The sequence below is a fragment of the Saccoglossus kowalevskii genome, chromosome 10 (genome assembly GCF_978046115.1).
Source record: "Saccoglossus kowalevskii chromosome 10, keSacKowa6.1, whole genome shotgun sequence".
Taxonomy (NCBI): Eukaryota; Metazoa; Hemichordata; class Enteropneusta; family Harrimaniidae; genus Saccoglossus; species Saccoglossus kowalevskii.
The window spans coordinates 19,953,120-19,971,656 of NC_140650.1; the positions used below are offsets into that span (position 1 = coordinate 19,953,120).

Here is an 18,537-nt window from a genome sequence, read left to right on the forward strand (position 1 = left end):
TCGGATTTGTTTTGCATTGTTTAAAAAAATGATACTCATTGTCATTCCTGTACAATTGAGATCATTTCCATCCCCATATGTGACTAACTAATTTAAAACTGGAACTCTGTCAGACCTAAATTTATAGTGTATTATATACATCGTAATGTTGCATATATTAAACATGGTGAAAACAAATCTAGACAAAGGTGTTTTATTGGCGTAAAAGTGTTATATATTAGTATAGTTATAAATGAACAGTAAATTAGTTCTATGTAAATCCTAACTTTGGCAACAAAATTTCAGTTTATTTCAATTTAATTAAATATGTACACATTTTCAGGAACGCAATTTCACCATACAAGATTTTCAAAGTTTAGTCGTTCACAAATACGCCCCATCACCTCAAACATGTATCTATCTGTGTATACAACAATCAACTCCACATATACTAACTTACCTGATGATTTTGTACCCAACAACAAACCACCACCAATAGCTGCACCTGAACCAATCACGGTCAACGTTGCGAGTCCAATGACATACTTTGCCATCCTTGAAACACGCGACTGCTGATTTGTGTTTTCCTGAGTACATGAGATATATTTTAATTGCACGTTTGCTTTACCAGATATGCTTTAGCAACTGGATTTTTTTCATTTGTGAATTTACGTCGGTCATTACCCCGACAGCCACACCTTTGATTGCCATAGTGGAACTAATAACTCTTTCAGTATATATTAGTAATGTTCAAAACAGCAATAAGTATTCAACGTTTAACGGTGAAATGAATATACCTCACTTAAAAACTTACCGAATCTGTCGGTGCGAGACGATTCATGCTGTGCCTGAATGGTAAAGACTGCTGTTTTATGGCAATGCTATTGATTGACTCAGTCGTGACTGCCGCAGTTAGTTCATTTCGTGAACTTTGTTATGAATAGCCACATAATACCAATCTTAGCTGTAGGATGAAAGAGAGGAAAAGAATACTTGGTACTGCCACGTAACACGTGGTACATAATGGTAAATAAGGCAATGATAATCTCAGCTTTTTCTATAAAATTTCTGATCAATACTTTGATATTTGTTATGGTAGTCAAGGTGTCATTCTTTATTCATAGGCAAATGGAACGCAGTAATCAAGGCCTTTGGACACGCTTATTGAAAGCACGTCTGTTAAGCGTCCGTAGGGGTTTTTAACGCCGTAGGGAAATCCGCACCATTAAACAGTGTTCTAGGTAGTCTGGTTTTGGTTGTATTGAGTCAAGCTATCCACCAATAAATGCCACAATGCAAGTCGACAATAGATAAACACAGAATTATTTATATGATAAAGTGACACTTTATTGATACACCCAATTGGGAAAATAAGATTTTTGCAAGTCTATGAAATAGTTGGGGTATGTATAACTAAAAACCTGATTCCACACTGAGTATCAGATGTGTGAGATGGAACTTGTGGAATAATTTTTTTCTTTTTTTTTTTCAAATTCTGGAAATGACCTTAGAAATACTGATACACATCTTAGCATGGACAACTGTTGCAAAACACTTTTCCAAAATTTTATATTGACCTTTGACCTACTTTCGCAGTTACACGCATTAACATGGATGATGCACCTCATTGAAATATTGGAAATTTTGGAAACGACCTTAGAAATACTGATACACATCTTAGCATGGACAACTGTTGAAAAACACTTTTCCAAAATTTTGTATTGACCTTTGACCTACTTTCGCAGTTACACGCATTAACATGGATGATGCACCTCATTGAAATAAACCTGTTTGCCAGATGATGCATGACTCATTAATATGCTAAATGCTGGTCTAGGGTGGAATTTGGGGGCGACAATTGTCCTACTTCAATCCAGTAAATCAGCATCTGCATCATTTACAATCAGGGTCCAGCAGAGACTTAGGCCAAGTTCATGGAGATCAATTCCATCCATACCAAATAGGTTTTGCATTAGTTCTGCTCGTTTCTATCCAATTGTTACCTTACACTAGTGGTATGTACTACATTTAAATGTAATGAAACGGCACAGGTTGGCATCAACAACTATTCCAATATTGCAAATAAAGATGTTAATTTTATTGAATCGCCATATTGGGCATGATATGGATAATCGATATTCTGCAGCTATGTTATAGAAACTACTCTGAGACACCAATAACAATAATATGAATAACTTTATTACACAGCTGTAAAAAATAACAGGAACACTCAATTAAATGGGATGCAAGGCTTTCCCATCCAACAAAATGTTTTTCATGGCATTATGTATCCTGGACACCTGGAAGACCCACTATTGACAAACAATATTACCAGTTAATATTACCAGTTTGGTACAAATGACTAATAAACTTGCAAGATTATAATCTACGAAATCCAGACAAACAAATAAAACCATATCAACCAGGGATACCAGATAATACGAGTCAAAAAACCTAATAATTGCAACCCTAAGGTGTTGCGATAATGATTGACATACATGTAACTGTCACTACCAGTTTGGTACAAATGACTTATAATGCAAGAATGTACTCTACACACAAAATAATATTGTAATTATTCCAGTACTTCCATATATATCAGGGATACAATAATAAATGAGGGCAAGCCCCTATGGCGTTAAATGTAGCCCCTATGGCGTTACATATCTTATTTGTATAACTATCATTACCAGATTGGTTCAAATGACTTATAACGCAAGATTATACTTAACACACTCTTTACACACTAAATAATATTGTAATTATTCAAGTACTTCCATATATATCATGGATACCATAATAAATGAGGGCAAACCCCTATGGCGTTAAATGCAGCCCCTACGGCGTTACATATCTTATTTGTATAACTATCATTACCAGATTGGTTCAAATGACTTATAATGCAAGATTATACTTAACACACTCTTTATACACTAAATAATATTGTAATTATTCCAGTACTTCCATATGTATCAAGGGTACCATAATAAATGAGGGCAAACCCCTATGGCGTTAAATGCAGCCCCTACGGCGTTACATATCTTATTTGTATAACTATCATTACCAGATTGGTTCAAGTGACTTACAATGCAAGATTATACTTAACACACTCTTTATACACTAAATAATATTGTAATTATTCAAGTACTTCCATATATATCATGGATACCATAATAAATGAGGGCAAACCCCTATGGCTTTAAATGTAGCCCCTACGGCGTTACATATCTTATTTGTACCGGAATAACTATCATTACCAGATTGGTTCAAATGACTTATACTGGAAGATTATACTTAACACACTCTTTATACACTAAATAATATTGTAATTATTCAAGTACTTCCATATATATCATGGATACCATAATAAATGAGGGCAAACCCCTATGGCGTTAAATGCAGCCCCTACGGAGTTACATATCTTATTTGTATAACTATCATTACCAGATTGGTTCAAATGACTTATAATGCAAGATTATACTTAACACACTCTTTATACACTAAATAATATTGTAATTATTCCAGTACTTCCATATGTATCAAGGGTACCATAATAAATGAGGGCAAACCCCTATGGCGTTAAATGCAGCCCCTATGGCGTTACATATCTTATTTGTATAACTATCATTACCAGATTGGTTCAAATGACTTATACTGGAAGATTATACTTAACACACTCTTTATACACTAAATAATATTGTAATTATTCAAGTACTTCCATATATATCATGGATACCATAATAAACGAGGGCAAACCCCTATGGCGTTAAATGCAGCCCCTACGGCGTTACATATCTTATTTGTATAACTATCATTACCAGATTGGTTCAAATGACTTATACTGGAAGATTATACTTAACACACTCTTTATACACTAAATAATATTGTAATTATTCAAGTACTTCCATATATATCATGGATACCATAATAAACGAGGGCAAACCCCTATGGCGTTAAATGCAGCCCCTACGGCGTTACATACCTTATTTGTATAACTATCATTACCAGATTGGTTCAAGTGACTTATACTGGAAGATTATACTTAACACACTCTTTATACACTAAATAATATTGTAATTATTCCAGTACTTCCATATGTATCAAGGGTACCATAATAAATGAGGGCAAACCCCTATGGCGTTAAATGCAGCCACTATGGCGTTACATATCTTATTCGTATAACTATCATTACCAGATTGGTTCAAGTGACTTACAATGCAAGATTATACTTAACACACTCTTTATACACTAAATAATATTGTAATTATTCAAGTACTTCCATATATATCATGGATACCATAATAAATGAGGGCAAACCCCTATGGCGTTAAATGTAGCCCCTATGGCGTTACATATCTTATTTGTACCGGAATAACTATCATTACCAGATTGGTTCAAATGACTTATACTGGAAGATTATACTTAACACACTCTTTATACACTAAATAATATTGTAATTATTCAAGTACTTCCATATATATCATGGATACCATAATAAATGAGGGCAAACCCCTATGGCTTTAAATGTAGCCCCTACGGCGTTACATATCTTATTTGTACCGGAATAACTATCATTACCAGATTGGTTCAAATGATTTATACTGGAAGATTATACTTAACACACTCTTTATACACTAAATAATATTGTAATTATTCCAGTACTTCCATATGTATCAAGGGTACCATAATAAATGAGGGCAAACCCCTATGGCGTTAAATGCAGCCCCTATGGCGTTACATATCTTATTTGTATAACTATCATTACCAGATTGGTTCAAATGACTTATACTGGAAGATTATACTTAACACACTCTTTACACACTAAATAATATTGTAATTATTCAAGTACTTCCATATATATCATGGATACCATAATAAATGAGGGCAAACCCCTATGGCTTTAAATGTAGCCCCTATGGCGTTACATATCTTATTTGTATAACTATCATTACCAGATTGGTTCAAGTGACTTACAATGCAAGATTATACTTAACACACTCTTTATACACTAAATAATATTGTAATTATTCAAGTACTTCCATATATATCATGGATACCATAATAAATGCTGAAAACATAGCTTCTACAATTGTTAAACAATTGGAGAAGCTATGTTTTCAGAGCAAGTACATGTAATTTGAGGAGCGTGGTCATTATTGCTAAAAGCATATCTACTCATTTCAAGGTGTGATCCTAACCACATATAAACTAAATTGGCCCAATGGTTGCTGGGATAAGAGCAAATAATTGCATATTTTTGGGAGGATGTGGTCATTATTGCCAAAAGCACATCTACTCGTGCCAAGGTGTTATCATACCAAATATGAATAAAATCGACACAGTGGTGGTAGAGATAGCAGCAAATAACTGCCTTGATCTAATTTGCATACTTTTGGGAGAGTTTGGTCATTACTGTCAGAAGCACATCTACTCGTGTCAAGGTGTAATCCTACCAAATACCAACGAAATCAGCTCAATGGTTGCTGAGATCAAAGGAAATAACTGGATTTAGCTAATTTGCATATTTTTTGGGTAGAGTAATAATAACCTAAAAGATGACTTTTGATGACAAGGAAGCTATTTTGAAATTGGGTTCTGAAAATAACTGCATTGATCTAATTTGAACAGGGACTAAATATTTTACTTTTAATCAAATGACCCAATTTGGGCTGCCATCATCAGTAAGAGGATGGCTATAGAAATGTAGATCATAACAGTTATTTTCATTACAAGCAAATGCATCTTTATGCATAAAATAAATCCTTTATGGCTGCAAAAAGGTTTGGAAAAAATAAAATCCCTAGCTAGTTTACTGGAAACAGAGATTTCCTTCGGCCTAATAATGCATAAATATACTGTATACACCAAAGCAAGTTACACAATCATGTTGTCAACTAATAAGCACATTTTTCTGTCTCTTCACATAATTTATCTGCATCTTTTAGAGATATGTTTTTTTGTTTCTTCACTAACAGTGCAATGACCTCTTTCACCAAGACATCTGCAATGAACCTTACAGCAAAACTGAAAAGAGAAATGTTTATAAAAATTGATTAAACATTTTAGGGTAACCTGTAAAAATCAAATATGATATAATATTTGTAATTAACAAGGTTTACATACTGGATAGGAGACTTTTTAGCTTCTTTCACCATGAATACTGTTTTTTCTGTAGTGCATACCATAGAAGTGCTTGCATCAAATATGCTGAAATCAAAACCAAAAGTTTTTCAAACGAACACTCTACATGTTTATATGAATATAGCACAATTTACATACACATACCTTTTGCCCAGTCTCTTTTTCACTAGGTGCTCTTTCATTAGACGCTCTTGAACTTCCTCATAGGCCTGCAATATATGCATATATGAATATACTTTCAATTTCTGTGTAAAACACAGAACCTTGTTAAAATAGCTCTACAGAATAAAGATCGATACCGCCCAAGGTCCTTGCATAGCAAATATGAAACAAAGAAATAGTCCAAAATATCAGGTTTGACTCAAAAAGACAAAATTATTTGCCAATTATTTCTCTCTGGTAGACTACATTACAACTAAGGAACAACTGACTTGATTGTAATAGTTTTTGTTTTTTAAGAAAAATAATTTGACACACAGATCGCAGATACATGTTCAACAAATTTCAGTGCATTTTCTGTCAAACGAGTTCAGAAAAAAGAGAATAAATGAAAGATTCTGAAGAAATTTGTAAAAAATGAAAAATGGATATGCACAGATTTTAGCAATTAAACTAATATAAGTAGTTAAAATGACTCAAATGAGAAATACACTGCCTCAATAGGCACAAACAACTTTTCTCTCAACCTCTCAACTCACCTGAATGGATATATGGTTCATGCCATATCCATATTTGATAAGGGCTCTTCTCTCACCGTAAAGTTTCTGATAATTCTTTAGAAACACTTTATGTCTGTCTAGGTGATCATCACACCTACTATAATTACACTGAATGACTTTATTCGTGTGTGACAATATGTCTACATACTGTGTGGATAAACAAAAATTAATCAAGGAAAGCCGAGAAAAGAATTCCATGCATAGGAGATAAATAACAAGCAGACTGAGTATTATTTTACATGCGTATTATTTGATTGTAATACAGTTAAAATTCATTTTATTTGGAGAAAAATGTAGCTGCATGCGTTTGAAACATTGGTAAAAGCCAACTTTGATCTAATCACAAACAATACAGCATTTTCAAAAACATAATGGCTGCCAGTTAACCATCTTTTATAGGAGAATAGAAAGGAAACTTGTATTCCAACTTATATGATATACATGTGTAAAACGTGAATGAAAATGCATAATATACTGGTGGTCAAAATGCAACATGACAACGCCCACTACTAATCACCACTCTCCATGCCACAAAAGCGTGATAAACACAGGTACCAGTAATAATAATAACAAAGGCACATCAGACTACTGACTAAAATACCGGTCGCAACAATGAACGCCGCGTTGGCACGCGAAAGAAAACCATAAATCATAAAATGAACAATAAAAATCTTCCACCTTAGTATCATGTGCAACTTCAAACCAAACTAAATTAAAACCACAAGTACCGATAGAATCACTCAAGGTACAACCAGTGAGCAGACTTACAGTAGAGAGACCGAAATATTTTTTCAATAAAACAGACCGCCAGTTTTCCTAAGCGGGAACTACAGAAATCAGGTCCAAGGTCATTGAGAAACAAAAACAACTGATTTCCAATATGGTTCGCTATGCATCATGGGTCAGGGAGTTGTGAACTTTGACCCGTAGAACCTCATTCAAGCAACCCAGAGCTAGGACACCTAAAATAAGGGGATGCAGTGTTTTTGTTTCTGAGAGATCAAGACAAGGACTTTCATTACTAGAGAAAAAAGGTAGGAAGGGGAATGCATAATAAATCAATGATTTTATATTACTTAAATGACCATTGGTTGGGTATATTGAATCTGATCTTGAAACAGATTGGTGTGCAACATGTATGTTTCAGGTTGAATGTGAATGGACAAAATGTCTCAGATATAGGTGAGGATGGAGTAGAACACATTGAAATGTATTCGAAAAGACTAAAAAATGAATGTGACTTAATGATGAATACATTTCATTATCAAATTCATACAAATGTCACAAGAATTAGACAACAGGCACACTCATCCGCTAATATACAAAACACTGCAATTATATATCGTAACTATAACTGTACCTCGTCATTTGTGATTGCATTTATTTTCTCACTTTGATCTTCATCTGAGACATCTTTCAAACTGTCCGACTCTGAAATGTAAACAATCTATTTGAAATATTTTTTGTTGTGTACATGTATGTAAAAAGGTAGACATCGAACACCACAACGAGAAAGTAAGTTGTTTTAGAAATATTGCGATTGAATGTACCCATAATTTTAACACGTGTGAAATATTAACCTGGTATAAGAATCTTTTCATGGACTGTTTCTTCAGGTTCTATTTTCCTGAATAAAAAAAATGAACAAAAGCTTTGATAGGAAACTGTCAATTACGTTTTGACAACATGTCTGCAATCTATGAAAAGGGGTAAACACTTATGTATGAAGCATGTACATGGAGAAACCAATTTTGTTTTTACAAACATTTGGTTAATACATTTGGACTAAACACACACAAATATGTAACAAAACCAGGTAAAAATGAAAGTATAATTTTTTTTTCCACAGAATGTTCTTTCAGACATTTCTCAACAAAAAGCAAAGACGTACTAACAATTACAATTATTAAATTACAAATTATGAAACTTCTCATACTATGGATAATTTTAACTATGTGTCTTTAATGTAAACATATTTTTACAATGTTTTTATTTATTCATTCACAAGGTAAGTATATCATTTTTGTTTTTAAGTATGTGTTATTGCCATGAGTATATTGCCATACATTATTTTAAGGATAGTTAATATCAACTTAAAAAAAATGTGAAGTACCAAATTGGTGTAAACTTAAAAATATAGTTAGCCTTTACTTTTATATTTGAATAATAATAATAATAATGATAATAATGATAATAATAATATACTCACCACTGCAGCAAATCATTTTTCAGTTCTTGTCTCAATGAAGACGATTCAGCCTACAAGAATAAACACAGAATCCATCATTTTTTATCAAATCATTTTGTTGTTCAATGAGTGTTACATCAACAAATATCAAAGTTACATAATAAAGCTGCATACTACAACTCAGATATGTTATTTCTCACCTGAAAGTTTATGTCTTCACCAAGCAAACAGCATTTCAAATACTACACAAAAAAGTATAACAGAGTAATGGTGAATCTCTAAAACTTGTATTCATGCAGTATTTGGCAAAATATATTTGAACTTGGATGCTTTATACATAAATACAGAAATGTAGATATGCAAATTCAGACTGATGTGTTCAGGTAATAGAAGTTAATGAAAACTATTTTCTAGTTAAACATAACATCATTTTTTACTAACACATTCAATTCTTAGCAACACTATACACTGAAATTGAATATTTGGTGAACATGCAGCTTAAAATACCTTCAAAACAAACACACCACAGTCACTGTCATTATTTTGGCATGGTAATCCCTAAATAAATCAAATGATAAAGAAACAAGTCATTGAAAATGACACAGTCCCCGTTAAGTTCTCTTTGTGCTCATCATATTAAAGCAGAGGGGTTGTCGCGAGCGTGTCCTTTAAAGTTGAGTTCCAAGTGGCGTATACAACAGATTGTTTATTTACATCAAAACACGGGTTTCGTGTCATAGTAATATGGCCAAAATAAAAAAGCCGTTATTCAGCCATCTTTGATCTGATTATGAAACACACTGATATGTACAACAAACGTCACAATTGCGTGAAATTAGTCAGATCAAAACGTGTCCCAGTGTCGGTGACAGGCTTTGTAAACGGTTATGTTTTGGTTAGTAGAGTAGACATTTATGATAAACAAATACATTGTTGCAAACATAACGCCCAACCGTCCACTACATGTTATATAAATAGGTGACGGTAAATGTTGTATTGGCGACGCACATTTGTGTTAGACTAGTTTATAGAGGGGCATAGCTCTTCAGTGTCGATAACAATGTATGAAAATAAAAATTTGATGACACCAACTAAAAACACACCACAGAGACTAAACGTCGACACAACTTGAAAAGAGCAACTGATCCAGGGGCGGATACACGATTTTTCATGGGGGACCAAACTTTAATATGGCCAGACTTATATTATACAAAAACAAATTGAAAACATTTTTCAACGGTGTGGGGGGGGGGGGGGTCTGGACGCCAAACCCCCTAGATCCGCCACTTGTTAGAACACGGTATATCTCTTTCTGGAGAATGTGGTGGCCACAAAAAGGGCAGTTTTGTTCAGTTTCTGAGCTAAACGCTAAACGAACAGAAATCCTGTTGCACTAAAGAATGACCTAGTGTCAGCTGGTGTAATTTGCTCGACGGCAGAGTATATAGAATACGGAAAATTTCCGAAGCTGATTAAAGACAACGGTGGTCGCTCTAAGTACTTTTTGATTTTGTTAAAACAAAATTCCCTGGACTATTCCACACACAAAAACGCTTTATAAAACAATGATGACTGAACACAAATGGGTGCCACACTGGGTTGCCAGACCGGGGTGCCAGGCAGCTCCAGTTTATTACAGGATTTAGTTATCGGTATATTTCGAAAATTGTTGAACTGTAACCATCCAAATCTTGTTTTTATACGAACGATCCCTGTCACATTCTGGGTTTGTTCGACACAAATGACATCACAGTTACCACTCCTTTGAGTAAAATGGTTTGTCTCATTAACCTCCGCCTTTTCGTCACTGATTGTTTTTAAAATGTAGCCAGTTTGTTGTTACAGTTATACCGGCCAACAAGCAATCGACTGCACCGAGCGTCTGGCAGGACAAACGCACAATCAATCAAACGGACCAAACGTTCCAAACTAATTTCACGCAATTATGACGTTCGTTGTATGATGTATGTGCCAAATACAAATGAAAATGGTACATAAATTGTGGAAATATAGTAGTAAGGCCAAAAAGTCAGACGGCTGTCAATCGGCCATCCTTGACCAGATTTTGATGACAAATGCATCCTAACATGTATGTGCCAAATTTGAATGAAAACTGACAGAGCATGTCCAAGATACCGCATAAAAAAACAAAAACAAGATGCCTGCCAGTCGACCATCTTTGATCCAATTGCGAAATAAATCGTCATGGACATGTATCCTAACATGTATAATCTATGTACCAAGTTTGAATGACAACTGACAAAGCATGTCCAAAATACAACATTTTCAAAAAACAAGATGGCTGCCAGTCGGCCATTTTGAATCGAATCGCTAAACCACTGCATGTGCATATGTCCCACATAAAGTACTAGGCACATGCAAAGAATAAACGGAATCGGTCCAAGGGATTCTGAGATATGACTCCGGACGGACGCACGGAGACCGAATTATAAGTCCCCGTTTTCGGACTTCGTCCGAACGGGGACTAATAAGTAATTACAGCTAACAATGTAATGAGTCAAATTCATTGTTACTATTATCATATTATAATATATTAACACTATTAAACTAAACATTTTTGATTTTTTTTACACAAAACAGAAAAAAAAAATTGTGGTTATTATTGTCGAATGTTTGCAGTTTTATGACCAAAGCATCTGAAAATTACACTTAGTTCCTACAATTGTGTACCTTAACATAATGGTATTTCCATTTGGACTTTTCACGTGTCATGATCGTATCTGAACTTTGAGAATCTCCTGATATGTATTTTCTGAAAAAGGATAAATTGTAGTGTGTGTTAAATAACACAAAGTAGTGAATACAAATGTGAACAAGAAAACTCAAATACATTTCACATTGTTCACAAACACATTGAACTCTAGACTTGCAGCTCGAGGTTGAGGTCCCATTGCAGACACTGCAAGAACTGTTCATTGAGATTGTCTACTGACTGAACATAAAAACAGGTCTTGAACTCCGCTGGCCTAGATTCCAAAAGTGATATTTTTGGTGCCATATGATATTTAAAATCAGAATTCAAGGACTTGAAAATGAATGACCTCAAAATCACGAGGTTCAAGCTCTGATAGTACGGTACTGCAGTCCGTGATTAAAATAATACTTTAGGTGTAGGATTTCTATTATCCAGTATTTCAACAAGGTGAATTGTCAAGGCCTAATCAACAGTGAGTGCAATAGTTCATAATTGTTGAGTTTGATTTGTGAGATATCAGTGAAATATTTTTGTATCAAACTAATAATAATAATTTGTTACCCAAAGTAATCAAACATGTGAATTTTTCAAGTGTGTCTAAATTATTGTCAAGTTTTATTCAAATCCAAATGGTGGTTCTTGACATATTCATGAAAGTATAATTGCCAATAAACAAAGTAATTAAACTGATTAATATGCATAAATCTGATTTCGAAGAGAATAAAATTCGAAATGACAACTGGTTTTTCATATCAGGAAAGATTAAATCCCAATTTAGAAACTAGTTAACCCTAATATTAATATACACACAAACTTTTAACAAAAACTAATTGGATCTGGCAACTATCATATAGTATCTTACTGTACAGTTTCATTCAAATCTAATCATTGGTTAATCTAATCTGATCAGTGGAATAAGATCGTACACACAGATGTACACACAGAAAGACACTGCTATGACATTAGCTCCAGTTTTTGTGCTGAGCACAATGGCAGTTAAAAATGTTCCAATATGTTAATTAACTCACCTAAGTGAATCTTCCACATAAGAATACTCTGATGAGAGGGAGTTGTAAATATCAACGACTTGCTTTTCTACATCAATTTTCTGCAATTCAATAATATAGTACATGTACATGTATTGCCATATTTGCTCTATTACATGGTTATTACTAACAGAAGTGCATCTAAACCAAATATTGCATTAATTGTGTACTGTAATGTTAAAATATCTTATTTTTAACAATAAAATCACCTCTGCCATTTACATAAGCATATACATGTCTAATAGTGCAAATACGATTATAGGTTCTAATAAATTCCTAAGTAAATCATTGGTGTGAAGTTGATTTTGCATGGCAAACTTAACACAATACTCAATAAATTACATTGACAATATGTTTCAAATTTATGTTCACAAGTATATAGATAGTATCAGTTTACAGCAAAAACCCAATGACAACAATTTCAATGATAAGTCATGCTTACAGCAGGAATATGTACAGGTACATACAACAGTTTCAGATTCCAGAGAGATAAACTCTGTAAGGTAAAAGCAGAAAAAACATTTGGTTAAATTTTCCAACAAACGCCGGACACAGCACCATCCCAATAGCTCATTGGACATACAGCCTATTGAGCTAACAGGTAATCAAATGACCGGTTCAAGGAAATTATTAAATGTATATTCATATTACATTGTATAAACAGGTTAAGTTTTCCTGAAATTCATTCATCTTATCTATAGGGCTACTTAAAACACAAATCACTCTGTTTATCAAATGACAATTCACTTAGATCTACTGTTACAAATCGCTGGCAAGATGATGGCGAATACACAGCCCTTGGCACAATGGGCATGGAACCAGTCTCGTTTTAAAACACTTTTTAATAATTTCAGACTAGCAATGTATAACTTTGACTACAGAATAAACAGCTGAATTCCATTTTAAAACATTGGACTGTGGATGAATTAACACAAACTTGACTGGACAAGGATTCAGCAATTGTTACGTTAACAAAACCTATTGTACCAAACTGCGTGCACTGAATACGTTTTAAGACCAATGTATGATTTTTCACTATTTGGATCTGTTTGAAGTTGAGGTTATTATTTTTGGAGCAATTTGCTAACTAATTTCTCAGCTAAGGTTCTAGCATACTTTTTGTAATTTCAGTGTCAAGGATGCCTGCAAAAAAATCAATATGGATTTCATTTGGGGTCCACTTTTAGAGGAATGATATATTGTTACAATCAATCACAATTTCTTTCGAGATTGAGGCTGTTAATTATAATGAAATATGCAAAGTTGGCATCAACGATTTTCCATTATGTTCACAAACACATATACTGTACAATATGCATAATACACAGTGATGTTTTACAGAATACAGCATTATTTAGATTTGAAAGTATGTACATACATTATAATACACAAAAAATAGTATAAATATTATTAGCTTTCAACCTGTTGATACACAACTAGATTAAAAAGTAAATTGTGTCATGTAAATTTGACTTTGATTACGCAATTACCTTTGTGATGTAAGACTTGTACTTTGCTGCAGCTGTTCCCTTTATAACTGCTGGTATTAGGAAAGTAGAAGCAATACCAATATAGTCACAACTTCCATCCTGAAAAATGTACATTTCATGACATTTTTACAAGTGAACATATACAAATAATACATTATAAATATTAGAAAATATTGCAATAATATACATTATATATAAACGCCAAACAAATCTAACTCTATAAATCAGATATCATATAAAAATCAACATATATTGGGATTATGTAACTGATTTCCTGTTTAACCAACTACCAGTGTACAATCATTAGAAATGCCTACCGGTAGTTGAAAGTACTATTTCACATATTTTTTATACTCGCCTTACTACAAGCATGTGTGTGCAGCAATTGGCAGTACATGTTCATTTTCTATAATAAAAGTAAAAATCAATTAAACCTTTTTTATTTGATAGTTTTCAACCCTAATCCGATAAAACAAAGCAGCAGCTGTATTATAAATTATATTATATGACAAGAAACATTTCACTTATTGACTAACATTAAATGCTCACATGAAAATATATACTGCAGTAGTAATAACACCACTCAAAATAAAATACTTACATCAGAATTTAACTGCTTATTGTCAATGATATCCTCACAACTCTCAATTTTACTATGTTCTGAAAAAGTATTCAGTTTAAAACTTGAGAATGAGTGTTATTTCATACAAATCTCGGTAATTAGTCGTGACTAGAGAACATATCATGTGATCTAACCATTTGTAAAATTAAAGTCAAAATTCGCAAATACACACTGTCATGGTGTTCTGATGATTGATCAAATTAGATTCATTTCAAATATTGCATATTTAAACAGAGAGTGAAATTTTCAAATTTAGTTAAAACATTCGATGGTTACATACCTATTGTCAATGCACTTTTGTGACTATTCTTTGATGATAAGCCACCTGCTGCATCAAGACCACTATTAACGGAACTCCTGAATAATAAACAAATTGTTATTATTGTTGTTGTTGTTTAGACCCAAGATATTCCATAATTTTGCAATCATAACTCATGTCACAAAAACTATTACATTTGTTAAACTAGTTTATTTCAAACAACCAATATTATTAATGCTTCTTTCAAAATACATCTGGCCTTTAAAACATTAAACATACAATGCATAGTGAGTACAACATCATGAAATGCCCTATGCAAATGAATAAATTGCAATGTTGATCTCCCACTCAAGCAAGTTTCAAGTGCATATTCCATTATAATTCCATATACCTTTTAGGATCAACAGTTAACCAGCTTTTAGAGAACCGTTTCTACAGTAAATAAAGGAAAGATTATTAAAAGAATTCCAGTGAATATATAGTATATAGTTGAAAAATAAGCAGCAATTACCTGAAAATGGTTCCAGTTTTGATTATTTCAAATGGTTATCTGCGATTAACATGCACGTGAAAGAAAAAAAACAGACAGGCCGATTTATGAGAGCATTTACCTTCGGTGGGAAGTTTCTCAAATCATATGTAGTCCGTTTCAATGATGGTTCTAAGACAATAAATGAAAATGGTGTGTTAAATTCAAAGAATGCAACTAAAAGCATGAACATGATGAAGCAACACATTTTGTGGTTGAAAACAATTTATGATGAGATTTTGTTTTTATTATCATTTTTTTCTGGTTTGAAATGGTATCCTCTAGTGTGATTTAAGCAGCAAATGTAAATTCCACCAATTAGTTATTCTGGATTGAATCTTGCACAACTTTGACATGCATCTAACTACCAATTAACATAACACAAAACAAACTTTGAACAAAATCTGTCAAAGGATGTTATAAATGACTAGCAACACATGAATAGACAATTGTATGACAACAATTCAGTTGTTGTTGCTAAACATGATGTAAGTTATGTACAAAAACTAAGCAAATACAAGCAACACTGTACCTGAAATCTCTAAACTCATATAATGATTTTCGCTAAGGTGTCCTAACAAGAGCGTGGTATTCTCAATAGAATCATGTGGACTGAATATGATATCATAAGCATCGGATTCTGGTGAGGCAGAAGTGATTATCTTAATAGGAATTTTCAGCATATCACTTGTGGCTTGTATTACAAAAATATCAATTTTGACCAAAAATGTCAAAAATATTGAAGATATTGCAACCAAATGAATAAATATCAGAGAACTGCTTATGTTCCGATTTACTGAATCAAATAAACTAGGTAGTGGCTCAACCTACAATTCACTGAGCTAATGATAAAGATACCTGCCACAAAAAGAAAGTATTAACAATTCAATGGCCTAATGTGAATCACTTTGACTTACTGTTGTAGGATGTCCTTTCAAATAATTAACAACTTTCTTTCTTATTCCTGCATGATTAAGAATTGGATGGAATGGGAATCTTTCTAACTGATCCTGTACTGCTCGGAAAAAACAGTTTCCATCACCAATCACAGAGTTTCGGACAAATAAACCTTCTGATCTTACTCTCTGCATCAATCTTTCTTCATGTGTTTCAATGCTTTTTAATGCCTCAGAAAGTTCATGAAGGTAGGCAGCTGCAGAATATGAAACAAAATAAGGAGCAGTCACTAAATGATATTGGAATATAGTGACGTTAAAAATAGCAATCACACTGGGCTTAGTCTGCCGTATTTTACGGAACGACAAAAAAAATTGACATGAATGCATTTGCATGTAAGACATCATACATTTTCCATGAGTCAAGTTTGAATGAGATCAGTCAAAACATGTCCGAGAAATGGCTATAGATGGACCCCAAATAAATAGTCCCCGTTTTTGATTTTTGTGGTGCTGGTGATTACTCCTAAACTGTAGATGTGTCATTTCATTACTATTCATAAAGGTGTTCTATGCATAACAATAGGTTGATTTCTATAACACGTACCAGTATCATCACTTTTTGTTTTGAATTTGTCACTCTTATCACCATCTGTACATTTTGTGGTTACTGTTTTCTTTGAACTTTGAACTGTTTTCTTTGAATCTTTCTTAGCTGTGTGTGTAATCCTGAAAAATTATTGAGACCTATTCTTTTAAATTTATATTTCACCACAGGAATATGGTTTTGTCTGTGTCAGGATTAAACAACTAATGGAGAGGTGGGCCATGTACCATGAACCAAATCTTTAATTATTTAATTTCACCACACATGGGTTGCCCTGTTTCCTTGCAAAATCCATGAAATTATTTGACACGTTCAAATGATTGAAATTTTCACTCATAAATTTGAATTCATAATAGAAATAAATGCATGAACATGCATATGGAGCTACAAAATGTACAGCTACAGATAAAAAAAGCATTTATTGGGATTCAGCTGTCAGCATTTGTCCTTAATGAGGCCAACAAAACACAGAAATAAGCCCCTTGGACCATTTGGTTTGTTACACCCCGAAGCTCGGCGACTGCACCCGCTATCTCCCCATCAAAGAGAGTGGGCGATGTCCATTCTGCGTAACTGATGCTATGGCGTACTCCCTGACTCAGTTCGCCGCCGAAAGCACACGCGTCTAAAACCGTGTCTCGCTGCACAGTAGTAGCCCCGGCCAAGAGAGCCATATGACAATGGAGGATATCGCACATAGCCGTGCGGTGGCCTACCATTAACTGTGTCGCCTGGTCTAGGAGGCAGGTGCGTTCTGCGTCTGAGGTGTCAGAGTCCTGGGCGCGCACAAGAAAGTACTCCAGTGTGGCGGCCACGAATTCTAAGAAATTGATGGGTCGCAACTCTGCCCTCAGGGCGTGTTGGATAGTCTCAGACTGGGTCAATGAGAATGACAATGGAACGCAGCCGTCCCCCTTTACCCGGTTAGCAAAACAGAAATTTGTGGTACCGGGGTCTGGGGAAGGAGACTTGGGGTCCGATCGGGGCTTCTGGTTTCGTCCCACGAATTGGGGTCCGAATCCGAAATTGCCCCGATAGGGTAGCGTTTGGTCCAGCGAAAGGGGTTATGCAAAAGATTACCCCAGGCTTTTGGCGTTACCTCCTCTGCGGCTGACCAATGACCGCCCCTCAACACTGTCTGCACGCTCAGCTGGACCAGGGGAGATGTGCAGGGCCCCATAGAAGGAAAAAACCTCTAGGGGCGCAGCCTCGCTGTTGCCGGTAAAGTCGGGTAACCCACTGCCTGAAAAATCTGACTGTGCAGATGCACTCTGATCAGCGGGAGGAAAACGAAATACGTTGGTTCCTCCACCATCAGACCTTTTGCTTGGTATCCCAGTACGAG

At 34.3% G+C, this 18,537-nt stretch overlaps 2 protein-coding genes across 2 annotated transcripts; both read right to left on the reverse strand.

The window, feature by feature from the left end:
- Positions 1–5,549: 5,549 nt before the first annotated feature.
- On the reverse strand, positions 5,550–14,393 carry LOC102809783 (uncharacterized). The gene is made up of 13 exons (XM_085504626.1): positions 14,280–14,393; positions 13,232–13,285; positions 12,772–12,851; positions 11,719–11,800; positions 9,535–9,585; positions 9,228–9,269; positions 9,049–9,098; positions 8,420–8,466; positions 8,200–8,270; positions 6,819–6,986; positions 6,265–6,329; positions 6,103–6,186; positions 5,550–6,003 (listed from the first exon to the last, which is right to left on the reverse strand). Exons 1-13 carry the CDS (start codon positions 14,391–14,393, stop codon positions 5,874–5,876), a joined length of 1,038 nt encoding a protein of 345 aa, XP_085360752.1. The 3' UTR covers positions 5,550–5,873.
- Positions 14,394–14,540: 147 nt separating this feature from the next.
- Positions 14,541–16,211, reverse strand: LOC146737940 (uncharacterized). Its single transcript, XM_085504745.1, has 5 exons — positions 15,772–16,211; positions 15,552–15,592; positions 15,182–15,258; positions 14,881–14,939; positions 14,541–14,685 (listed from the first exon to the last, which is right to left on the reverse strand). Exons 1-5 carry the CDS (start codon positions 15,895–15,897, stop codon positions 14,617–14,619), a joined length of 372 nt encoding a protein of 123 aa, XP_085360871.1. The 5' UTR covers positions 15,898–16,211; the 3' UTR covers positions 14,541–14,616.
- Positions 16,212–18,537: the final 2,326 nt, after the last annotated feature.